This window comes from Leucopleurus acutus (assembly GCF_964270905.1).
Source record: "Leucopleurus acutus genome assembly, chromosome: 5".
NCBI lineage: Eukaryota > Metazoa > Chordata > Mammalia > Artiodactyla > Delphinidae > Leucopleurus > Leucopleurus acutus.
In genome coordinates this window covers 96,629,140-96,650,323 of record NC_139147.1, presented here as the reverse complement: position 1 = coordinate 96,650,323, position 21,184 = coordinate 96,629,140, and the positions used below count along the sequence as shown (strand labels likewise).

Sequence of the window (21,184 nt, the reverse complement as noted above, 5' to 3'; positions counted from 1 at the left end):
AGATGCTATAAATGCAGAAACAGAGAAGTTAAATCACTTACCCAAGGTCACACAGCTAGTAAGTGGCTGAGCCAGAATTCTAAATCCAACAATCTGACTTCATAGTCCATGCTCTTAACCACTGCACTATACTATCTCCTCCAAAATGATGATGGATTTAATGAAGCAAAAATTAAAATGAAGGATTAACCTGTCAATACTATTTGAATATTAAATCTGAGCCCAAATCTCTGAGGAGAGCAGCCAGTATTAATACACTTCACTTGGCCTTTTAGGAGACTTGATACTTCGTTATATGAAAAGCAAAAAAAACCTTAGTACAGAGATTGTCCTAGCAATACACTCACTTTTTGTTGTATATGTTATTCCCATTCATATCAAGCTTTTTGTGTCCTTTTTGCACTAAGAGAGAGAAGCATAACTACCTACAGTTTTCAAAGCCACTTCTAATAATAACCATGGTGACCTCATGATGGCCAGCCCTCATGGGTTCCTGCCTGACTACAGGCAAAACCACAAAGGGACACGTGTCCTGTCTCATTTTCTGAAGTCTTGAGGGAGTCTAAGGAAAAACAAAGGAAAACAGGAAACTGTAGGATGTGCCTCTTTATGGCCTATTTCAAGTACAGACTCTTCAACCTTTTAGCTAGCATCATCCTAACCCTCCTAGTGACTTTGCATCTCCAACCCCCCAGTCCAGTAGTGTCCTTCTCACTCTCATTCATATACCATACTCATTCTCTCTTCTGGGCTTTCTTTGATAATAACCTGCCATTTTCCGCAAACAGTTCTTCCTCTATCCTGCCTGCCTCTCAATATAAATATCTCTCAAATTCCATCTCTACCATCTAGTATTCCCCAGATCCTCTAGCCCACATTAAACTAATGTTCTACAGAATTTATAAAGGTAATAGCATACAGTTTAGTCCTTAACTATTTAAATAGAATTGTTGCATGTGTGTTAGTTTTTCTAAATTTCTTGCCTGCTAAATCTGAAGGCAATTGGAAGACTGTTTTATACTTTATTGTAACTCCACAGCAATTAGCACAATGTGGGCATTCACCATTGTCAGATAAGTGAAGGTCCTAAACATATGTCTGGCATTTAATAAACATTTATTAAACCTGGTAAAAAAAATTAAGAGGTGAAGAAGAATAATAAGAAATTTAATAACTTTTTACAAGCTGCTTTTAATCCATTCATTTATTCTAGAAATACTTATCAAATATCTATTATAGGCCAGGCCTCAGGAATACAGAGATAATTGTGACTTGGTTTCTGCCTCCAAAGCACATATTTTCATCTGTTAGAGAAGATTTGTGACTAATTACAATACAGTGTGTTCTGTAAGAAAGACAGAAATGGGGAAACTTCAAGAATGGCCTCTCAGGGAATATGTTTTAATCAAATTTTGAAACAGAAATAGGTGATTACCCAGCAAACAATAGGAGAGTGGACATTTGATCCTGGCAGAGGGCACAGAACATACTGAGATAGGAAAGTATGAGTAGTCTGTGAAAATGTCAGAGTTTATGTAGATGATCTGTACTGTACAGTGAGTTTAAAGCTAAATAAATGGAGGCACTGATTTTATTACAATAGTAAATGTCATCTCATTTTTTGAGGCATAGAGTGAATTGAAGTAGGCATTCTCTAAGGAACTATCAAGGAATAAGTGAATGATTCTACTTATTAATGAATGGAATGAGGGTATAATGTAACTATTTATAAAACCAAATGTGTTTGTGTTTTCCATAACTATCAATATTAAATGAAATTCAGGATTTTGCTACAGCAGTAGTAATGGCTAACATTGAGAACATGCATGCCAGGCACCACACTAAACAATCTACATGCTTCTCATTTATACCCCATTTTAGAAATACACTAAAATTAAGTAACTTACCCAATACTACATAGCTCGTTGTGTGGTAGAGGTGATATCTGAACCCATCTACTTGAATGTGAACTTCTCAAGACCAATTTGATTGGTTAATAGTCTTCTTTTCTCTCAAGGGGTTGGGGCAGCTGTACAGGAGGAGTAACAGAAGCAGGTGTTCCTGCTGATTCTGTGCTCTTCTGTATCTGCTTGTCAAGGGAAGGATTTTTTTTTTTCTCCTAAAAGTTCTATGGTTTATATTTTTTAATTGTTTATTTCTTTATTAAGAACATTTTTTTTCACTAAAGTAAATTTGAGAAAATTTTGAAAATGATACAGAAGAAAATCCAAATTACCAATAATGTTGCTTCATGGATAATTATATTACCATTTGAGACTATATACTCAAGTATCTGTGTTTGTGTGCACATGTACTCTTACTATATGGAGAGCTATAATATGAAGTGTAGTATGAAATGCTGGTTTTCAATTAACATACAATGAATAAGATGTATTTTTGTTTTCATATTAACACATTATTGACTGGGGTGGGGGGTTTTGCAGAAACTAATGCTGTGGTGTTAGTACATCTGCGGTCAGTAATGTGTGAAGTTGTAATGAATGATCCTGATAGAAAATCTGGAAATCATCTAAGTGCAAAAATAGAGATTAGAATATTTTCATTATAAATTTTTGTAAGAAGTTCTGAAGTAGTAAAAATTAAAGATCCCCCTTCATATTCAAATACCCACCACTACTCTTTAAGTCTCAACTTTCTACTCATAAGTAGTTAATTATTAAGGGTCTCATTTCAGATTTTTGCTTGTTTATGTATATATGTATATGTGTAGCAGATATTAATGATGGATTCTTTGGGGGCATTTCAGACAGTGGCATAATTATATATGCCGTATAGATCTTCTGAACAAGTAAAAGTCCAAATGAGGAGACCTAGAAGTTAGCTTTGTGGAGATGTTCATGGGGTGGACCTAACTGAGCAGCAGAAAGAAGCCCAGCCAAGCAGGTCGAAATACAGGTGGGCACAAGATAATGATCAGAAATAAGTTGTCTTTAGGCAAGAAGGAGGCATCTAGTTAGCAAGTGGTATGATGTGCTGGAGTAGGCACCAGTGAAGGTATTGAATAGAAAGGTGGATAGTTACCATTAACAGGCACAGATGGTGGCAGTGGGACCTAGCTTCTAGTTGTGTTTTGGTAGTTGTACTTTATCAAGGCAGGAATAAAGAAATCAGGAACTCTGAAACTGGAACATAAGATTTGAAAAGATGGCTTTTAGATGACAAAGGTAAGGTTAAACCAGTTTCTTGAGTAGGATTAGAAAAGATTGAGGCAGCCAAGGTTGACTTAATTTGGGGTCAGCTGAGCTTCTAAATTCATCAGATAAAGAAGTGAATAAAGCAAGGATCTTACTCTTAAGAAGTTTACAGTCTAGTGAAGGCAAACAAGCATGTTATAAATTATATATTAAACTAAAAGAATAAATGCTGTGTATAGGATAACAGGAAACAGGAGGAAGGATGGGGGATAGATTTATAATTTTAAACAGGGTGGGCTTAGTAGAGAGGGTAACATTTGAAGGAAGACTTGAAAGAAGTGAGGAAGTAGACCAAAAGGACATGCTTATTTGGGGGAAGAGCATTCTAGATAAAGGGAATAGCCAGTGGAAATGCCCTGAAGTAGGAATATTAAAAAAAAAAAACAACAACAAAATAACCCCTGCTAAATGGAAGAAAGATCAGTTTATTGAGAGAAATTAGTGAAGCAAGGAACACATGGTGTTGTTCTGCTACATATATTGTACAGTTTTCAACTTGATACTGTGTTGTTTTCAGAGTCCAGAAATCTCACCTTAGCATATTTAATTATTCCTTAGTTAATTGGAGATATTTAATTATAGTGACAGGCTGAATAGTGAAGTACATGGAGGGAAGAAAAATACATCAAGAAGGACAGGTGAAGACACGATTTGGATCAGTCAGATCATGGGCACATTTTTTTTTTTTTTTTGTGGTACGCGGGCCTCTCACTGCTGTGGCCTCTTCCGTTGCGGAGCACAGGCTCCGGACGCGCAGGCTCAGCGGCCATGGCTCACGGGCCCAGCCGCTCCGCGGCATGTGGGATCTTCCCAGACCGGGGCACGAACACGCGTCCCCTGCATCGGCAGGCGGACTCTCACCCACTGCGCCACCAGGGAAGCCTGGGCACATTTTTAATCTGCTAACATTTCTTAAACTGTTACATTTATTTTCCCCATATATTTATATACCACTTATGTCTGCTCTTGAATTTGAGACTTAACTTTAAATAAAGCAGTCTTGATTACTCCTAATGAACCTAGAGAAAAACTTGAGGATAATTCCAAACCTATAATCTCATTAAATTATACAGTTAAAAAATGAAAATTAGGTTGACAACTTTCATATAATCAAATTGGCTACACAGGTTTTCAGTTAGACATTTTTTATTGTTCTTCAATGGGCTTACTAGTTGTAATTTCTTTTGTGAGTTGCCAGTGTATGTCTTCCTTTGCTCATTTTATTCAGGTCTTGAAATTTTTGCTTTTCAGTCTGTATATAATTTATAGGGAATGTAATGTCATATCTTTGTTTCCAAAGGCTTTTAAAGAAACAGTTTTTTCATCGGGCACTAAAAGTAATGAAAATGAAGTATGAGAAAGACATAAAAAAAGAAAAAGAGAAAGGAAAAGCTGAAAGTGGAAAAGAAGAAGATAAAAAGAGCAAGAAAGAAAATCTAAAGGATGAAAAGACAAAAAAGGAAAAAGAAAAAAAGAAAGATGGTGAAAAGGAAGAATCCAAAAAGGTGATTTCAACTAAAATTAAGTAAAAATCAAAAAATTATTACTTGCACATTAGCACTACTGGTGTATCAGCACTTTAAAATATTGCACAACAACCACTTAAACCACATCAGGATTCTTACAAATACTGTGGTTGAGAATTTTGATTTCTGTGTCTCATATAGTGAAACTTTGACTATATGGATGTTACATTGCTTTTTGCTTCTTTGCAAACGTGTTTTCTTCTATTCAACTTGTTTTTTAATAGGAGGAAACTCCTGGAACTCCCAAAAAGAAGGAAACTAAGAAAAAATTCAAGCTTGAGCCACATGATGATCAAGTTTTTCTGGATGGAAATGAGGTGAGAGTATCTAGCTTATAAGTAGAAATCCAATTTTCCATAGGAGTTTTTAGAATTATCTTTGATGCCTTCACTAAGAAAAGAAGTAATTCAGATAAATTTAACCATGTAGATACAAAATCTACTTTTTAAAAGTGAATGTCTCTGAATTTAGATTTATAAAAATTTTTTTAAATCAATCTGAATCGGGTTCAGCTGTCTATGATAGATAGGAAACATGAAATAACAGTGGCTTAAAACAAAACAGATACTTGTTTCTCTCTCATTAATGAAATCGGAAGGTAAGCAGATATGGCAGCTCCAGGGTGGATCTGAACTTTTCCGCCTGTGTGAGGCAGTTAGTAAAGATTACCTCATGGTGCAAAATGACTGCCAGCCTTATATCTGCATCCAGAGGAGGGAAGGAGGATGAGGGACATGCTTCCTTTTTAAGGATACTTTCCAGGAAGCTGGCGATTTTATTTCTGCATGTATTCCATTGGCCGGAACCTACTCATATGGTGATGCCTACCTGCAGTAAAGTCTTAGAAATATGCTTTTTATACTGGATGGTCATTTGCCCGGTAAAGTATAAGATTCCCATTAGAATCAAAGGAAAAAAAGTACAATGGTTAAGGAGGGACACCTACAGGTTTCTGCCTCTTATAGTTAGACACACGACTATCAGGGTCTAAAATTTTCAATATTACTTGATGCTTTACTCAAGGAGATCATTTTATTTATTTAATTTAGTGGCTTATTTTTATGGTTGTAGCCTTCCATGAAGACCACTTAATTTAGTCATTTAACCAATACAAAAACATTTACTTATATACTGGCCATTGAGTTGTTGTGAATTTCTTGCTATACCTAATACAAAAGTAGTATAAATAGAAAGCAGTGGTTCCTGGAGCTATGAGCTTGAAAATCTGGGGAGGCTTTTCACAAAACATGTGCACTAGGCTCATTCCAGGCATACTTGCATGAGGATCTCTAGGGTGGAATCTATAGTAAGTGAGTGTGTATATGGCTGTGTGTGTGTGTTTTGTATAATGTATCCCTGGGTGATTCTGGTGAACCCCTGCTTAAGAACCAATGTAATAGAAGACCACAGGTCTTTCTTAATGTGAAAGCGCAAATACCTTCAGTTAAACATCAGGCATTGGCTATATGCGAAGTCGTTTTTATAGGTGTTGGGAATAACATGATAAATAGGATAAAATTATCTTCTTGGAAGCTCTTATAGTCTAGCAAGCATACAAGCATTTAAACATGGTATGGGCATACCTCATTTTATTGTACTTCTGTTTATTGTGCTTCAGAGATAAAGTTTTTTGGTTTTTTTTTTGTTTTCAGCAAATTGAAGGTTTACAGCAACCCTGCATTAAGTCTATCAACTCCGTTTTTCCAACAGCATTTGATCACTTTGTGTCTGTCCCATTTTGGTATTTTTCACAATATTTCAAACCCTCCTCCAGCAAAAAAATTAAGACTCACCAAAGGCTCAGGTGATGGTTAACATTTTTTAGCAATAAATTATTTTTTACTTAGGGTATGTACATTGTTTTCTTAGACTTAATACTATTGCACACTTAATAGACTATAGTATAGTGTAAACATAACTTTTACATGCACTGGGAAACCCCAAAAAAATGCATTATTGCGGTGATCTGGAGCTGAACTGGAAATACCTCTGAGGTACACTGTATATATTATATAGTACAGTATAGTATAGTCCATGCCTGTACTGTATTACAGCATGGTGAGTATTATGATGGGAGAATACCAATTAGGGATAGGTAATTTAATCAAGAGAGGATAAGAAGCGTCTGGAGATTCTGGACACTTGACCTGAGCCTTGAAGGATGACTGGTAGATTGCCAGGTACACTGCAAAGGAGTTATAGGTCTGTTAGACAAAAGAAGCTTTTTCCTGAGCAAAAGCATGGGTGCTTGCATTCCCAAAAAGGCTAAGATTTTATTGTGTAGAAAGAAGCAGGCTTTGAAACTTTTAAAGATGGGAAACATCTTTAAAAACTTGTTTCTTTAGAATGCTAAATGGCAGAAGTGATGTCTGTGGATCCGATTTCCAGGATCAATGTGCAGCATTAAAAAAGAGAAATGTTAGAAAAAGAAGCAAATCAAAAAGCAGTAACCAAGAGCGCTAGTCAAAATAGAACCAGGAGGGTTTCCCTGGTGGCGCAGTGGTTAAGAGTCCACCTGCCGATGCAGGGGACACGGGTTCGTGCCCCGGTCCAGGAAGATCCCACATGCTGCGGGGCGGCTAGGCCCGTGAGCCATGGCCGCTGAGCCTGCGCGTCTGAAGCCTGTGCTCTGCAATGGGAGAGGCCACAACAGTGAGAGGCCCGCGTACTGCAAAGAAAAAAAAAAAAATAGAACCAGGAAATGGAAGAGTACTGTTATTTATAGAAACTGAGAGATAAAACTAAGAGTTTTATGGATGATGAACAGAGTTCTGGTTATTCTAAATGAAGTAAATTTCTGTTTTCTAAAGTAAGCTTTAAAAGCAGTGGTTCCCAGCTTTGCAGCTACAGACCCTCCGTGGGGAGCTGGCAATGAACTTATTGCAGGGAGTCATAGAATCTTTATGTTCACTGAGCAAGATCTTTAATAATGGTTCTTTGCTTCTCATCAGTTGGGTGGAATTGAGAGCTGCTGGATCTTTAATAGGGCCTGACTGGAATCTATCATAACTGTGCTCTTAGACGGGTTGGTTCTACTCTACTCATGCCAGTATACATCATTACATTAGGGGCAAAAAGGCTGTACAATTGCTGGTATTTAGGTTGAATAAGTAATGGTTAAGTAATTGTTTGCACACAGGAGTAAACTGTTAAAAGCATGCAAGTACATAGAAATGTACTTAAATGTGTTACGTAATTTATAGTTTTTAAAATAATTTTCTAACTGAATGGATACCAAAAGAAACACTGCTACTAAAGGAATAGTCTTTGGAATTTGTTTACCTTTAAAAGTAGTTCTTATATGTTAAGAGGTTGGAAGAAACTGTTCTAATGTAACCTTAGAACTTTAAGCACTGAGGTTTCTTGATTCTTCTAGGTATTTGTGTGGATCTATGACCCAGTTCACTTTAAAACATTTGTCATGGGATTAATCCTTGGTAAGTACAATCTCTAAAATTTAGAAAGGGATATAAACAACGCAGAAGCCAGAAAGAAAATATTTAACATAAAATAGTTATTTTTTTAAAGTACATTTTAAATAAAGCCAGAAGATAAATGATAAACTGAGGAGAATATTTGCACTACATCTTTAAGAGATTAGCAACCTGCTAGAAAAATGGTAAAGGTAACTCACAGATAAAGAAATACAGTGACTGGACTTCCCTGGTGGCGCAGTGGTTAAGAATCCGCCTGCCAGTGCAGGGAACATGGGTTCGAGCCCTGGTCTGGGAAGATCCCACATGCCACAGAGCAACTAAGCCTGTGTGCCACAACTGCTGAGCCTGTTCTCTGGAGCCTGTGAGCCACAACTACTGAGCCCACACGCCTAGAGCCTATGCTCCACAACAAGAGAAGCCACCGCAATGAGAAGCCCACGCACTGCAACGAAGAGTAGCCCCTGCTCACCACAACTAGAGAAAGCCCGCATGCAGCAACGAAGACCCTACGCAGCCAAAAATAAAATATAAATAAATAAATAAATTTATTTTAAAAAAGAAAGAAATACAGTGACCAATAATTGTGAGTGATACTTAATCACACTCATATTAAATACGAATTAAAGTAACAATGATTATCAAGAGAATTATAAAGTTTAATAGTACCTACTCTTAGTGAAGGTCCAACACTTAAGAAAAACCAATACTCTCCAATAATTGATGATATGTCCGTTATTTTATTTTTTATGGAGGGCAGTTTGGCAGTATCTTCCAAATTTTAAATGTATACACATGGACTCAACTATTCTGCTTCTAGGAATTTATGTCATGGCTGTTCCTAATATAGTTGCACAAAGTATCTATTCAGAAATATACATTGACACTTTATTCTAATCCAAATCCCTCAGACTATATTTAGGAGGGCCATTAGCAAATATCTTTCAAGTTTTTATTTTTAATTTTTAAATTTTATTTATTTTTTTATACAGCAGGTTACTAGTCATCAGTTTTATGCACATCAGTGTATACATGTCAATCCCAATTGCCCAATTCAGCACACCACCATCCCCACCCCCCTGCGGCTTTCCCCCCTTGGTGTCCATACATTTGTTCTCTACATCTGTGTCTCAATTTCTGCCCTGCAAACCGGTTCATCTGTACCATTTTTCTAGGTTCCACGTACATGAGTTAATATACGATATTTGTTTTTCTCCTTCTGACTTACTTCACTCTGTATGACAGTCTCTAGATCCATCCACATCTCAACAAATGACTCAATTTCGTTCCTTTTTATGGCTAATATTCCATTGTATACATGTGCCACAACTTCTATATCCATTCGTCTGTCAATGGGCATTAGGTTGCTTCCATGACCTGGCTATTGTAAATAGTGCTGCAGTGAACATTGGGGTGCATGTGTCTTTTTGAATTATGGTTTTCTCTGGGTATATGCCCAGTAGTGGGATTGCTGGATCATATGGTAATTCTGTTTTTAGTTTTTTAAGGAACCTCCAGCTGTTCTCCATAGTGGCTGTATCAGTTTATGTTCCCAGCCAACAGTGCAAGAGGGTTCCCTTTTCTCCACACCCTCTCCCGCATTTGTTGTTTGTAGATTTTCTGATGATGGCCATCCTAACTGGTGTGAGGTGATACCTCATTGTAGTTTTGATTTGTGTTTCTCTAACAATTAGTGATGTTGAGGAGCTTTTCATGTGCTTCTTGGCCATCTGTATGTCTTCTTTGGAGAAATGTCTATTTAGGTCTTCTGCCCATTTTTGGATTGGGTTGTTTGTTTCTTTAATATTGAGCTGCATGAGCTGTTTATTATAGTTTGGAGGTTAATCCTTTGTCCGTTGATTTGTTTGCAAATATTTTCTCCCATTCTGAGGGTTGTCTTTTTGTCTTGCTTATGGTTTCCTTTGCTGTGCAAAAGCTTTGAAGTTTCATTAGGTCCCATTTGTTTTTGTTTTTATTTCCATTGCTCTAGTAGGAGGTGGATCAAAAAAGATCTTGCTGTGATTTGTGTCCAAGAGTGTTCTTCTATGTTTTCCTCTAAGAGTTTTATAATATCTGGTCTTACATTTAGATCTCGAATCCATTTTGAGTTTATTTTTGTGTATGGTGTTAGGGAGTGTTCTAATTTCATTCTTTTACATGTAGCTGTCCAGTTTTCCCAGCACCACTTATTGAAGAAACTGTCTTTTCTCCATTGTATATCCTTGTCATAGATTAGTTGACCATAGGTGTGTGGGTTTATCTCTGGGCTTTCTATCTTGTTCCATTGATCTATGTTTCTGCTTTTGTGCCAGTACCATATTGTGTTGATTACTGTAGCTTTGTAGTATAGTTTGAAGTCAGGGAGTCTGATTCCTCCAGCTCTGTTATTTTTCCCTCAAGACTGCTTTGGCTATTCGGGGTCTTTTGTGTCTCCATACAAATTTTAAGACTTTTTGTTCTAGTTCCATAAAAAATGCCATTGGTAATTTGATTGCATTGAATCTGTAGATTGCTTTGGGTAGTATTGTCATTTTCACAATATTGATTCTTCCAATCCAAGAACATGGTATATCTCTCTATCTGTTGGTATCATCTTTAACTTCTTTCATCAGTGTCTTATAGTTTTCTGCATACAGGTCCTTTGTCTCCCTAGGTAGGTTTATTTCTAGGTATTTTACGCTTTTTGTTACACTGGTAAATGGGAGTGTTTCCTTAATTTCTCTTTCAGATTTTTCATCATTAGTATATAGGAAAGCAAGAGATTTCTGTGCATTAATTTTGTATCCTGCTACTTTACCAAGTTCATTGATTAGCTCTAGTAGTTTTCTGTTGACATTTTTAGGATTCTCTGTATAGTATCATGTCATCTGCAAACATCTTTCAAGTTTTAAATGCCTTTACCCTTTGACCTAATAGTTACACTTCAAGGAATTTATCCTGTGCTGTAATCACAGTTGCACACATGTACATGTACATTGGTATTTGTTGCCCTCTTGTCTATAATAGGATAAAACTGGAAACAGATCAGGTCCCTCAGTAGGAGGATGGTGAAATAAATTTCAGTGCAACTGTGTGCCAGAATATCATGCAGCTTTTAAAGAATTAGATAAGACTAATTCTTATTAGTACTCACGAAAAGATATCTAGAATAGATTAAATGAACACTGTAAAAGAGTAAGAGTGTTATAAGCTCATTTTTGTAAAAAAAAAAAAAATTCTGTGTAGCTAGTTTTAATTGTATATAGGCAGTTTCTGGGAGTACAAATAAATCATAGTAATTAACCTCTGGGGAATGGACCAAGAATTGGATGAAGACTTCACATTATACCTTTTGGTTTGTTTTTTATTGTTTTTTATTTTACTGTTTTGGGTTTTTTGTTTGTTTGTTTGTTTGGGGTTTTTTTTGCTTCTTTTGTTACCATAGGTATGTGTTATTCCTGTAAATTTAGTGGGGCGGGTGTAGGAGTAGAGGGAGGGAATGATTTAACAAGTAGAAAAAAATAGCAGTTAAGCAAGTTTGATCAATATGATCATAGGATCCCATTCAAAATAATAAATCCAATCCTTAGCTTATAAATGAAATAGCTAGAATTTGAATTTGAATCCTGATCTCTTTTGCTATAAATACCTAAAAACCAGATCTTTCTTTTGATTGTTCCATGTGGTTCCACTGTACTTAGAAAAAAACTGGAGATGCTTGTATACAGCTTCCCTAACTACCAAAAATGATCTGTATCAGAATTTCCTGGTGAGCTTTTCATTTGGTAGATGTCAGAGCTTCACCCCAGAACCAATCTCCAGGGAGGGATCTTTGGAATCATTTTTGGTTAGTTCTGTTGTTTGGTTGCTGTTTCTTTAAGCTTCCCTATTTGATAGACAGATATCTTATAGTCAAAAAGTTGACAGCAGCAACAGTTGATCATTTAAGGAGCTAACAGTCTCACATTTTTAGACAATACTTTTTTCTAATTATATATAATTTATACTAGAAAAATCCTAATCTAATTTAAAAATAGTAGTTAAACTATGAAATGGTTGATAATCCACCATTTTTTACCTATAAAAATGGCAATTTTATATGTTTCAATATGGTTTTGTTTTATTTCTCCCCCTAGGAGTATATTCACTGTTATGGCAACTAAGCCATTTAAAATTTTAATCTAAAGGTTATGTATGTAACTTTTTCATTTCTTGTTACAGTGATTGCAGTGATAGCAGCCACCCTCTTCCCTCTTTGGCCAGCAGAAATGAGAGTAGGTGTTTATTACCTCAGTGTGGGTGCAGGCTGTTTTGTAGCCAGCATTCTTCTCCTTGCTGTTGGTAAGTATTGTTATTAATAAGACTGACCTCGGTAAGAGGTAGATATTGAGCAGTTTGGACTATAATCTGGAGCTTCAGTAAAGTTTAACAGCAAAATTAATGTAAGTGAATCAAGAAATATATGGGCCTACTTTTTGGGTCATATCCCAAAACTGACTCAGGCTTGAAGTAGTATATGTGCTTGATTAGATTTGGTCTGTTGTGTTGAAAGGATTTAATATGTCTCAGTCTGCAAATAGTTATGCTTTAAGATTTAACTACCACAAGGACTTCAATATTTTTACAGTGGTTGATCATTTATTAGACATAATATTTTCAGTAAACACTTTTTTTTTACTTAAGGCAAGTGAAACTTATTTTAAACATTTACATTTTATACAATAAATGATTGTAAACAATTGATATGCCATTTTTAGTAAAAATCAGTTTGTACCATGTACCAAGGTAAATTCTTGATGCATTAACAGGTTGTAAAATGCTGTTTAAAAATCAACAAGAAAATGTAAATAATGTTATTTTATGTTTCTGGATGATTGGGGTCTTTCATGGCTAAAATAACAATATAAAAATAACCCAATTCAAAAGAGGAAATTCAAAACAATTGATTAATAAATATATGAAAAATACTCATCACTAGTTATCAAATGATAAAATTAGGATAATGTGGTATTTTTTGCTTATATAATTAGGAACTTAAAAAATTTTTTTTGTTTTGTTTGAAATGGAAATAGTGCCAAGGAGGGTTTGACTATAAGGAAGTATGCCTAGGGCTTCCCTGGTGGCGCAGTGGTTGAGAGTCCGCCTGCCGATGCAGGGGACACGGGTTCGTGCCCCGGTCCGGGAAGATCCCACATGCCGCGGAGTGGCTGGGCCCGTGAGCTATGGCCACTGATGCTGCGCGTCCGGAGCCTGTGCTCCGCAACGGGAGAGGCCACAACAGTGAGAGGCCCACGTACCACACACACACACAAAAAAAAAGTATGCCTAAATATAAATGGTGGTGGTAGTTTTGAATGATTTTAATGTTCTTCTTTACACTTGTCTGTATTTTTTACAATGAACATGTTACTATGAGAAAAAACAAGTATTATTTTGCTTAAAATTCTAGTCTTTGAAGATTTTCCTGTATAGGGTAAACTGGTCTAATTTAGTTTTTCATTTTGGGAAAGAAATAGGAATTTTTTTATGCTTGTCTAAAGCTCTTTAGTGATTTTTTTTTTAACCTTATATATAATTCTTTGAACCATCGAGAGCTTATGTTGGTATATGGTACTAAGTTCTGATTATTTTCCTCAAATGACAAATAAGCTTTTCCACCAGAACATATGGGAGTACTTCTTTATAGAAATGTTTTTAAATATCCACATTAATGATTTAATATCTGTTTTTAGAGGACATGATTTGGCCAAGATTATCTGAGGAGGGTGTGTGTTACTCTGAGATTCCATGATGTGTAATGTAATAGATTCTTATGTTTATAAAGCATTACTGCTATAGCCCTAAGCCGTTTCCCTCTGCACATCCCTTCACCCTGGACATCAAAGTGTCCTGAGTTGGCGCCACCAGCCATGGACCTAGGAATTCATTGAGTATTTTCATTCAGTTCATCTTGTTTATGGGCCTCCATTTTTTTCTGGGATCTCTGACTGTGTGTGAGGCCTTTTTCATCCACCTTTCAGTTTTTCCTTCCTCTAGCTTAGTCACATTGAAAATAGCCCCTGAAGTTTTTGCATGTAACAGCACACTTGTAGGCCAAGAAATAATATCTAAGAGTGTGAAGCAGGTAATTCGTGGTAGTGTACTACCTGCATCAAGAATTAGAAGCCATAAACTTTTATCTGCCATTAGATATACTAATCAAGTTGGTGTCTTCTGGTTCCCAAATCTCTGAAAATTTAGAAGCTCTTTGAAATTTTTCAGCAAAGGTTTAACTCCACTGAATAGAAATAACCCACTTGGTTATCTTTTATTTAAACCAATATTTGCAATAATTTATGGTTATTATCTTGTTTTGCTTTTTAAAGTATTGTTTATTCAGTAATGTTTTCTATAATTTTTCATTTTAAATACAGTATGGATTTAAGTAGCATTGTGCATTAAGTAGTCTTGTGAATCAAATCAGAAAATAAACCCAACGTTTTCATTGCTTCTCTTAGAAAATGTTGTTTCTCTTGGAAAATTCCAAATATACTTTCCAATGGTTTTGATCTGTACCCCACTTATAAATTGGAGATTTTTTTAATATTATCTCATGAAGTATTATATATTGGTCAAAATTATATTTGGTGCTACTTTGAATACATATTCTTAGTATTGCCATTTAAAATAAGATCTTTGCCGATTTTCTAAATATGTCACTTTTAGTATAGAAGTGGTATGACAATACATATCACAGTGGTTTTCTCATGATTCCTCTCCTTTTGCCCCTGATAATAATCTACTGCCACATAGAGAAAAACTGTAAAAAATGTTAGAATTCTGCTATACCCAGTTTATATATGGCATTAGAATTTGGATTTTATTTGCCATTTCGATATTGCTCTTTCTTGTTTTTGAGGCAAGATTTCATATTATGAACTGTCTGTCTTAACAACCCTTCAAAGCATATCATAACATCATAATTCTATTTGGAGGGAAAAATATGCAGCCTCCTTAAGAGATGTTCATTATTTTTTTCAGTGGGGTTTATTCACTGATTATTCCATAATTTCAAAGCATATTCGCCTTTTCTGTTTGTACCACAAAAGATACTGATGTATACACACACAGTCTTTCAGAATATTTATGTTCTTTTGTGAAAATAGAAATTACTGCTTTATAAAAGTCAGGGCAGCTATAATCATTTTATTTGTCCAAAGCAATATAATGGAAGAAACATAGATGAGCTTTTCTCAGGTCTTATTTGAAAACAATGATATAATTATCAGTAAAGAAAACAAAAAGTAAAATAAAACCAAAAACCTGTCATAATTGATTAGTCCATAACATTCACATAATCATGACCTTAAAAAAAAAAAAAGAAAAACCAGGCAAATCACTCACTCAGCTCTTCAATATGCTTGGTAAATTAAGAGAAAACTATATGAAATATTGGGGTTTGTGTTTGTGATAGCTCATTACTATAAACTTTAAAATTCTCAATGTCTTCCATTATCTAAACCGCAGTTTTGTCATATATTGCTCTAAAAGAGTAACTTCAAACCTATTTGTTGAAGCCATCTGGCTTTCATTAGCATTGTATGTTTCCTAATATTGGGAGAAGGTTGGTCCTTAAAATAAACAGAAATTATATACTTATTTAAGAAACTCGTAACTTCTGGTAAGACATTATCTTATTGTTCAAAAGTATTTTTTCTTAGAAGACTTATCCTTTAGGCAGGGTAGGCACATGCCTTGAACTCAAGATACATTTAGGGGCCCACGGAAATTGTTTCATTTTCATTTCTTTTAAAATCAAAAGTAATAATATATACACATATATCATAGTGAACCTGTGCAGGATTATATTTGTATTTGTACCAGTATGGTCGGAAAAGCAGAATTTTTAATATTTTTTAATGAAGGAATTGCCTTACAAAGGCAAAAGTGTCTGGGGTCTAGGGAAGTCATGGTGCAGCCCTGCTTTCTCCTTTTTAAGGCTGCTTAAGGTATCCTTCATCCTGCATTTATTTCCTTTTTCTTCTACCATGATCTCATGTACTTCAGGGTCCAACTGGCAGCTGTGCTTATTGAACTATAACATAGCCAAGTGCATAAATCATAAGTATATCCATGAAACAGCACCCGAATTAAAAAATTATAAAAGCAATTTTTTAATGGCATTGTAGCGTTATGCCCTCAAGTTCAGAGAAGAATGCTCTGTGCCTAGAATACTGTTGATAGCTGCTAAACTAGGATTTAATTGTTTATACTTAAGGTGCATGTAATATGCAAATAATAAAACTCTGAATGTTTTCCCACTTTTGCATTAACAAATATTCTGTGCTTTCTGAGTCAATGCTTGAATTATTCAATTAGAGAAATTTTTCTCCCACAGCTCGTTGCATTCTATTTCTCATCATTTGGCTCATAACTGGAGGAAGGCACCATTTTTGGTTCTTGCCAAATCTGACTGCTGACGTGGGCTTCATTGACTCCTTCAGGCCTCTGTACACACATGAATATAAAGGACCAAAAGCAGACTTAAAGAAAGATGAGAAGTCTGAAACCAAAAAGCAGCAGAAGTCCGACAGTGAGGAAAAGTCAGACAGTGAGAAAAAGGAAGATGAGGAAGGAAAAATAGGACCAGGAAATCATGGAACAGAAGGCTCAGGTGGAGAACGGCATTCAGACACAGACAGTGACAGGCGAGAAGATGACCGATCCCAACACAGTAGTGGAAATGGGAATGATTTTGAAATGATCACAAAAGAGGAACTGGAACAGCAAACAGATGGGGATTGTGAAGAGGAGGAAGAAGAAGACAATGATGGAGAAACAACTAAATCTTCACATGAAAAATCATAATCTGACTAATTTGGGGACTAAATAAGTGCAAGAGGTTGGATTTTCTAGGTTGGCTGATCATCATAATGTACACGTGACATTTGTAGCCTTCTTTAAATCCATTTACTGAAGTGGATTTGTCATCCAAGCAGTTATATTCAGCCCCTCATTTCATGTAATACTATTATTGGTACAGTCTAAAGCCATTTGTAAGTTTTATCTATTTGATAATTTTACAGTAAATAGGTCTCATTTATTTTGATAGTTATCAGAGGTGCACTTTCCACAGTGACATTTACATTAATGACATTTTTTGATAGTTGTATGGCTTTTTACTGTTAGACTAATCAAAATAACTAAAAGGGATAAAAACAAACACCAACATTTCAGATTATGCATAGTTCTGTAGCCATTTCACAGTTTCTTTAAGGTGAAATGCTTAAATTATTGTTCTTGATAGTTTAGCTTTTGTTGATTATAAAATTACACCAGAAAATTTCCAAGATTCTGAGTTAGCAAGGTTCAAAAGCATTTTGTGGAAACAAGCCAACTAGTAATAATGCAGCAACACTTAGTTTAACTACAAATTCTCCTTTTCCAACTTAGGAAATCCAAACTGATTTGTACGACTGATTCAGAGTAAGGTGGTCATCTCCAACAGAGGAAGCAAGAAGCATTGGCTGGAAGGTGATGGCTCTTCTTCCCATTTCCTTGTCGTAAAGTAAAATGTATTCTGTACATAATTTACAAATAAACATTTTATTTTAATTGACTTCTTATTTAGACATTTTCTCAGAACTTAAATTTGTAAAATTAAGACCATTTAAGCATATGTTTTTAGAGAAACGGAAGTTTCAGTAACCCACAAAACATCTGTGATCTTTCTGCAGCAGCTTCAGTTTTGTGCCAACATTCCATGTATTTGAATATGAATTAAAACGATCCTTATTAAATAAGAGCAGACTTAAAGTAGCTGTTTGTACGCCTTAATGTTCATTTTGATTTATCTTAAATCTCTACATTCAGAAATGGGGTGCTGTATTATCAGACCAGGAGGACTGCTATGAAAGATAATTTACTGTTCTAAAATATCAATTTAAAATAAAGAACATAAAAGCAAACATAAGAGAACCATTGGACTCTAATTGCTTTAAACTAGTTTTGCAGTTTGATTTCATGTCTTGCAAACCTTAGTTACAAAAAAAATCTTTAGGAAAAATCATGTGTTTACTTATGAGCATAATCATTCCCTGGAGTTATACTCTTATAAAATGATAATGAATATTAAATTATTTTCCTTCAGTCACAGTGAGAGCATTTTGCTTTGTAGTTGAAATAGGTGGTGTGTATAGGTCTTCATTTTTCTTAGGCAGTTTCCCACCTAAGTGTTAGACTAAAGGTGTTAAATTTTTCTAATTGTGAAAAAGTACACTTTCTGTATACTGACACACTTTGTTAAACATGGCTTGTTTGCTTCTTTATAGTATTCCTTGTTAAGTGGACAGAACATGTGGCTGTTGGATGTTAATGCAACTCTATCAAGGATGCAGTCAATCAGTTTAAGTTTCCTCCTAGCCAATGTTCATTGATTTAAGTGCCTGGGTGTTTTCCCCTCACATTTTCAGAGCTCTTCTGCTTTATTTCCCTAAAAGGGATGCATAATTATAACTTCTGAGCTTCTTAATCACCAGTAGCATTAATACCTATTTTGGGATATGATAATGGTACCAAAAGTGTCTTTCAGAAATAAAAATGATTTAACCTTTACTGTTGTGATAATGCCCAGGCACTCAATATTTATCCTTAAGCTCTTTATAATATATGTACTGTGTCTAACCTTTAAGACATTTGGAGCATGGCAGGAAAGTCAGCTTCTTATTGATATGTGTGGATTCTTAAAGAATGTTAGTACAAATTTTTATAAATATTTGGTGGTCCCTGGGGGAAAATGTCATTCTTACTATGGTTAGAAAGCAAGTTAGAAATTTCAGCTCTTTTACTATTCAAGGTTGTATACTTTAAACAGAAAATCAAAAGACTGCCACTGTTACATTTCTCAGAATAATAGATGGCTGTCTTTGTTGACTAACATTAAATATTCTTATGCCAGAGCATGGAAAATTGTTTACATTAGTCATTGGAATCGTGGTTAAAAAAAAAAAACTTCAAGTTTGCTATGCTACTGTAAATAGAAGCATGAAGCTTTTGGATAATGTAGGATTTATTGTGGAGTGGGTATAAATTGACTTAACTAATAAGCAGGATTGAATTAATGAACTGAGTCCAGATAATAATAATAATGCATTTGTGATTGTAAAGTCAATGTATTAAATAGGTTGTTTCTCCTTTTCCCTCCCACTGATTTCTTTAATTTTCAAACTATATGGCCTTCTAGATGACTTTAATTGAAATAATTTGGATTTAGCCAAATACTATCAAAAAGTAATAAATTTTAATATGTCACATTAAAATTATGCAGTGGTGATGGGTTTTAATGTTTTCCCCCCTTCTGGTTTTACATTATGAGTACCAATTAGCTGCTAACTATAGAAAAATCATCTTGTATCTTTTATAAATTGAATTTTCTTTTTTGAATCTTTATGAGGAATTGGAAAACAATAAGTACAGTTGATCATCATTATTCATGTAGTTAGGTTCTGTAAAGTCACCACCAACACGGAATTAACAAATACTGGATCATTGCTCCTAGGGGAAATACTGGGGTTATTGTGTGAGCTTCTGGCCACATTTTCACCAGCTAATCAATACATAAATTTGTTTTAGGTGTCTTTCTGTTTTGTTGAGTTAAGTAACATTGAACTCATGGTCAACAGCACCATAACTTCATGCCCGACCCAAGCTTATCTAACACACGTGCTTTCTCCATATGGTCTATTACAGCCTTCTAGTACTTAGGAACACTAGACAGCATTTCAGCACTACATTTGGGGACCATTTTAAACAGTAACATCACCAGTAAAAAAGCACAAAAATACTAAAAACAATGCACTAAATAGAGCAAAGGATGCTTGTTTAAGAGAGCTGAACCAAGGACACAGCATGTCAACTTGTCACCCTCAACTGGGAACATATGCATTGGGCAAGTCAAATTTTTCACCTCTATGCATGATTGTGAAAGCACCACAGAAGTTTTAAACAACAGGCAAATTTACAAATACAGAACCCACAAATAAGGAACAATTGTACTTAACTGTATTATAAAGCTGTGACATATCTGTCTGATCTACAGAATAGGATTTATTGCTGAATCATGCTCTAGTATTTCCATAACATTTTAAATATCCATTCTGTCTGAAAGTAAATATTTAGTTCCTACTTGTATGTAGTAGTTTCCTTTTACTCAGTTTTAGCAGTATTTCAGTTCTTTGTCCATTTGTTCAGTAATACCAAACACAGCGTGTCAGAATTTTAGGTGTAGCCATGAATTTTTTTTTTTTCTTTCTTAGCGGTACGCGGGCCTCTCACTGTCGTGGCCTCTCCCGTTGCGGAGCACAGGCTCCGGACGCGCAGGCTCAGCGGCCATGGGTCACGGGCCCAGCCGCTCCGCGGCACGTGGGATCTTCCCGGACCGGGGCACGAACCCGTGTCCCCAGCATCGGCAGGCGGACTCTCAACCACTGTGCCACCAGGGAAGCCCTAGCCATGAATTTTATAAAAAGTTTTGCGGGGCTTCCCTGGTGGCGCAGTGGTTGAGAGTCCGCCTGCCGATGCAGGGGACGCGGGTTCATGCCCCGGTCCGGGAGGGTCCCGCGTGCCGCGGAGCGGCTGGGCCCGTGAGCCATGGCCGCTGAGCCTGCGCGTCCGGAGCCTGTGCTCCGCAACGGGAGAGGCCACGACAGTGAGAGGCCCGCGTATCGCAAAAAAAAAAAAAAGTTTTGCCCTCTTGGACCATCAGGTAGTGTGAAAAGTGCTATGGTAGGGATTTGCCAAATGTGCTGGATATCTCTGCCTTCCCAGTTCCACTCTGCTCTCTGCCCTCAAGAGACTTATGAGTGGACCACAGCAGTGGGCTGCCTCGCCTCCTGGCTTCTGGGTGGGTGTGGCTAAGGAGTGTCCTAGCTGGAGATCTGAGGATGGTCAGGGTAACCTCTTCTCTCTGCTCTCCCACTATGGGCTCCCTCAATAGTCAAAGATTACCACTTCCTCTAAACTTCTCTTCACTCCTTTCCTTCAAGTTGCCACT

The 21,184-nt window shown here is 36.0% G+C and overlaps 1 protein-coding gene across 1 annotated transcript in view; it reads left to right on the top strand.

Annotated features, from left to right (window-relative positions):
* The window catches only part of SEC62 (SEC62 homolog, preprotein translocation factor), a 29,303-nt gene extending 11,550 nt beyond the window's left edge, over nt 1-17,753 (top strand). Inside the window, exons 4-8 of the mRNA XM_082840062.1 lie at nt 4,516-4,720; nt 4,966-5,058; nt 8,118-8,178; nt 12,376-12,495; nt 16,532-17,753. Of these exons, the coding sequence (XP_082696188.1) occupies nt 4,516-4,720; nt 4,966-5,058; nt 8,118-8,178; nt 12,376-12,495; nt 16,532-17,001 (949 nt within the window). The 3' untranslated portion in view covers nt 17,002-17,753. The remainder of the gene's footprint in view (nt 1-4,515; nt 4,721-4,965; nt 5,059-8,117; nt 8,179-12,375; nt 12,496-16,531) is intronic.
* Nucleotides 17,754-21,184: the final 3,431 nt, after the last annotated feature.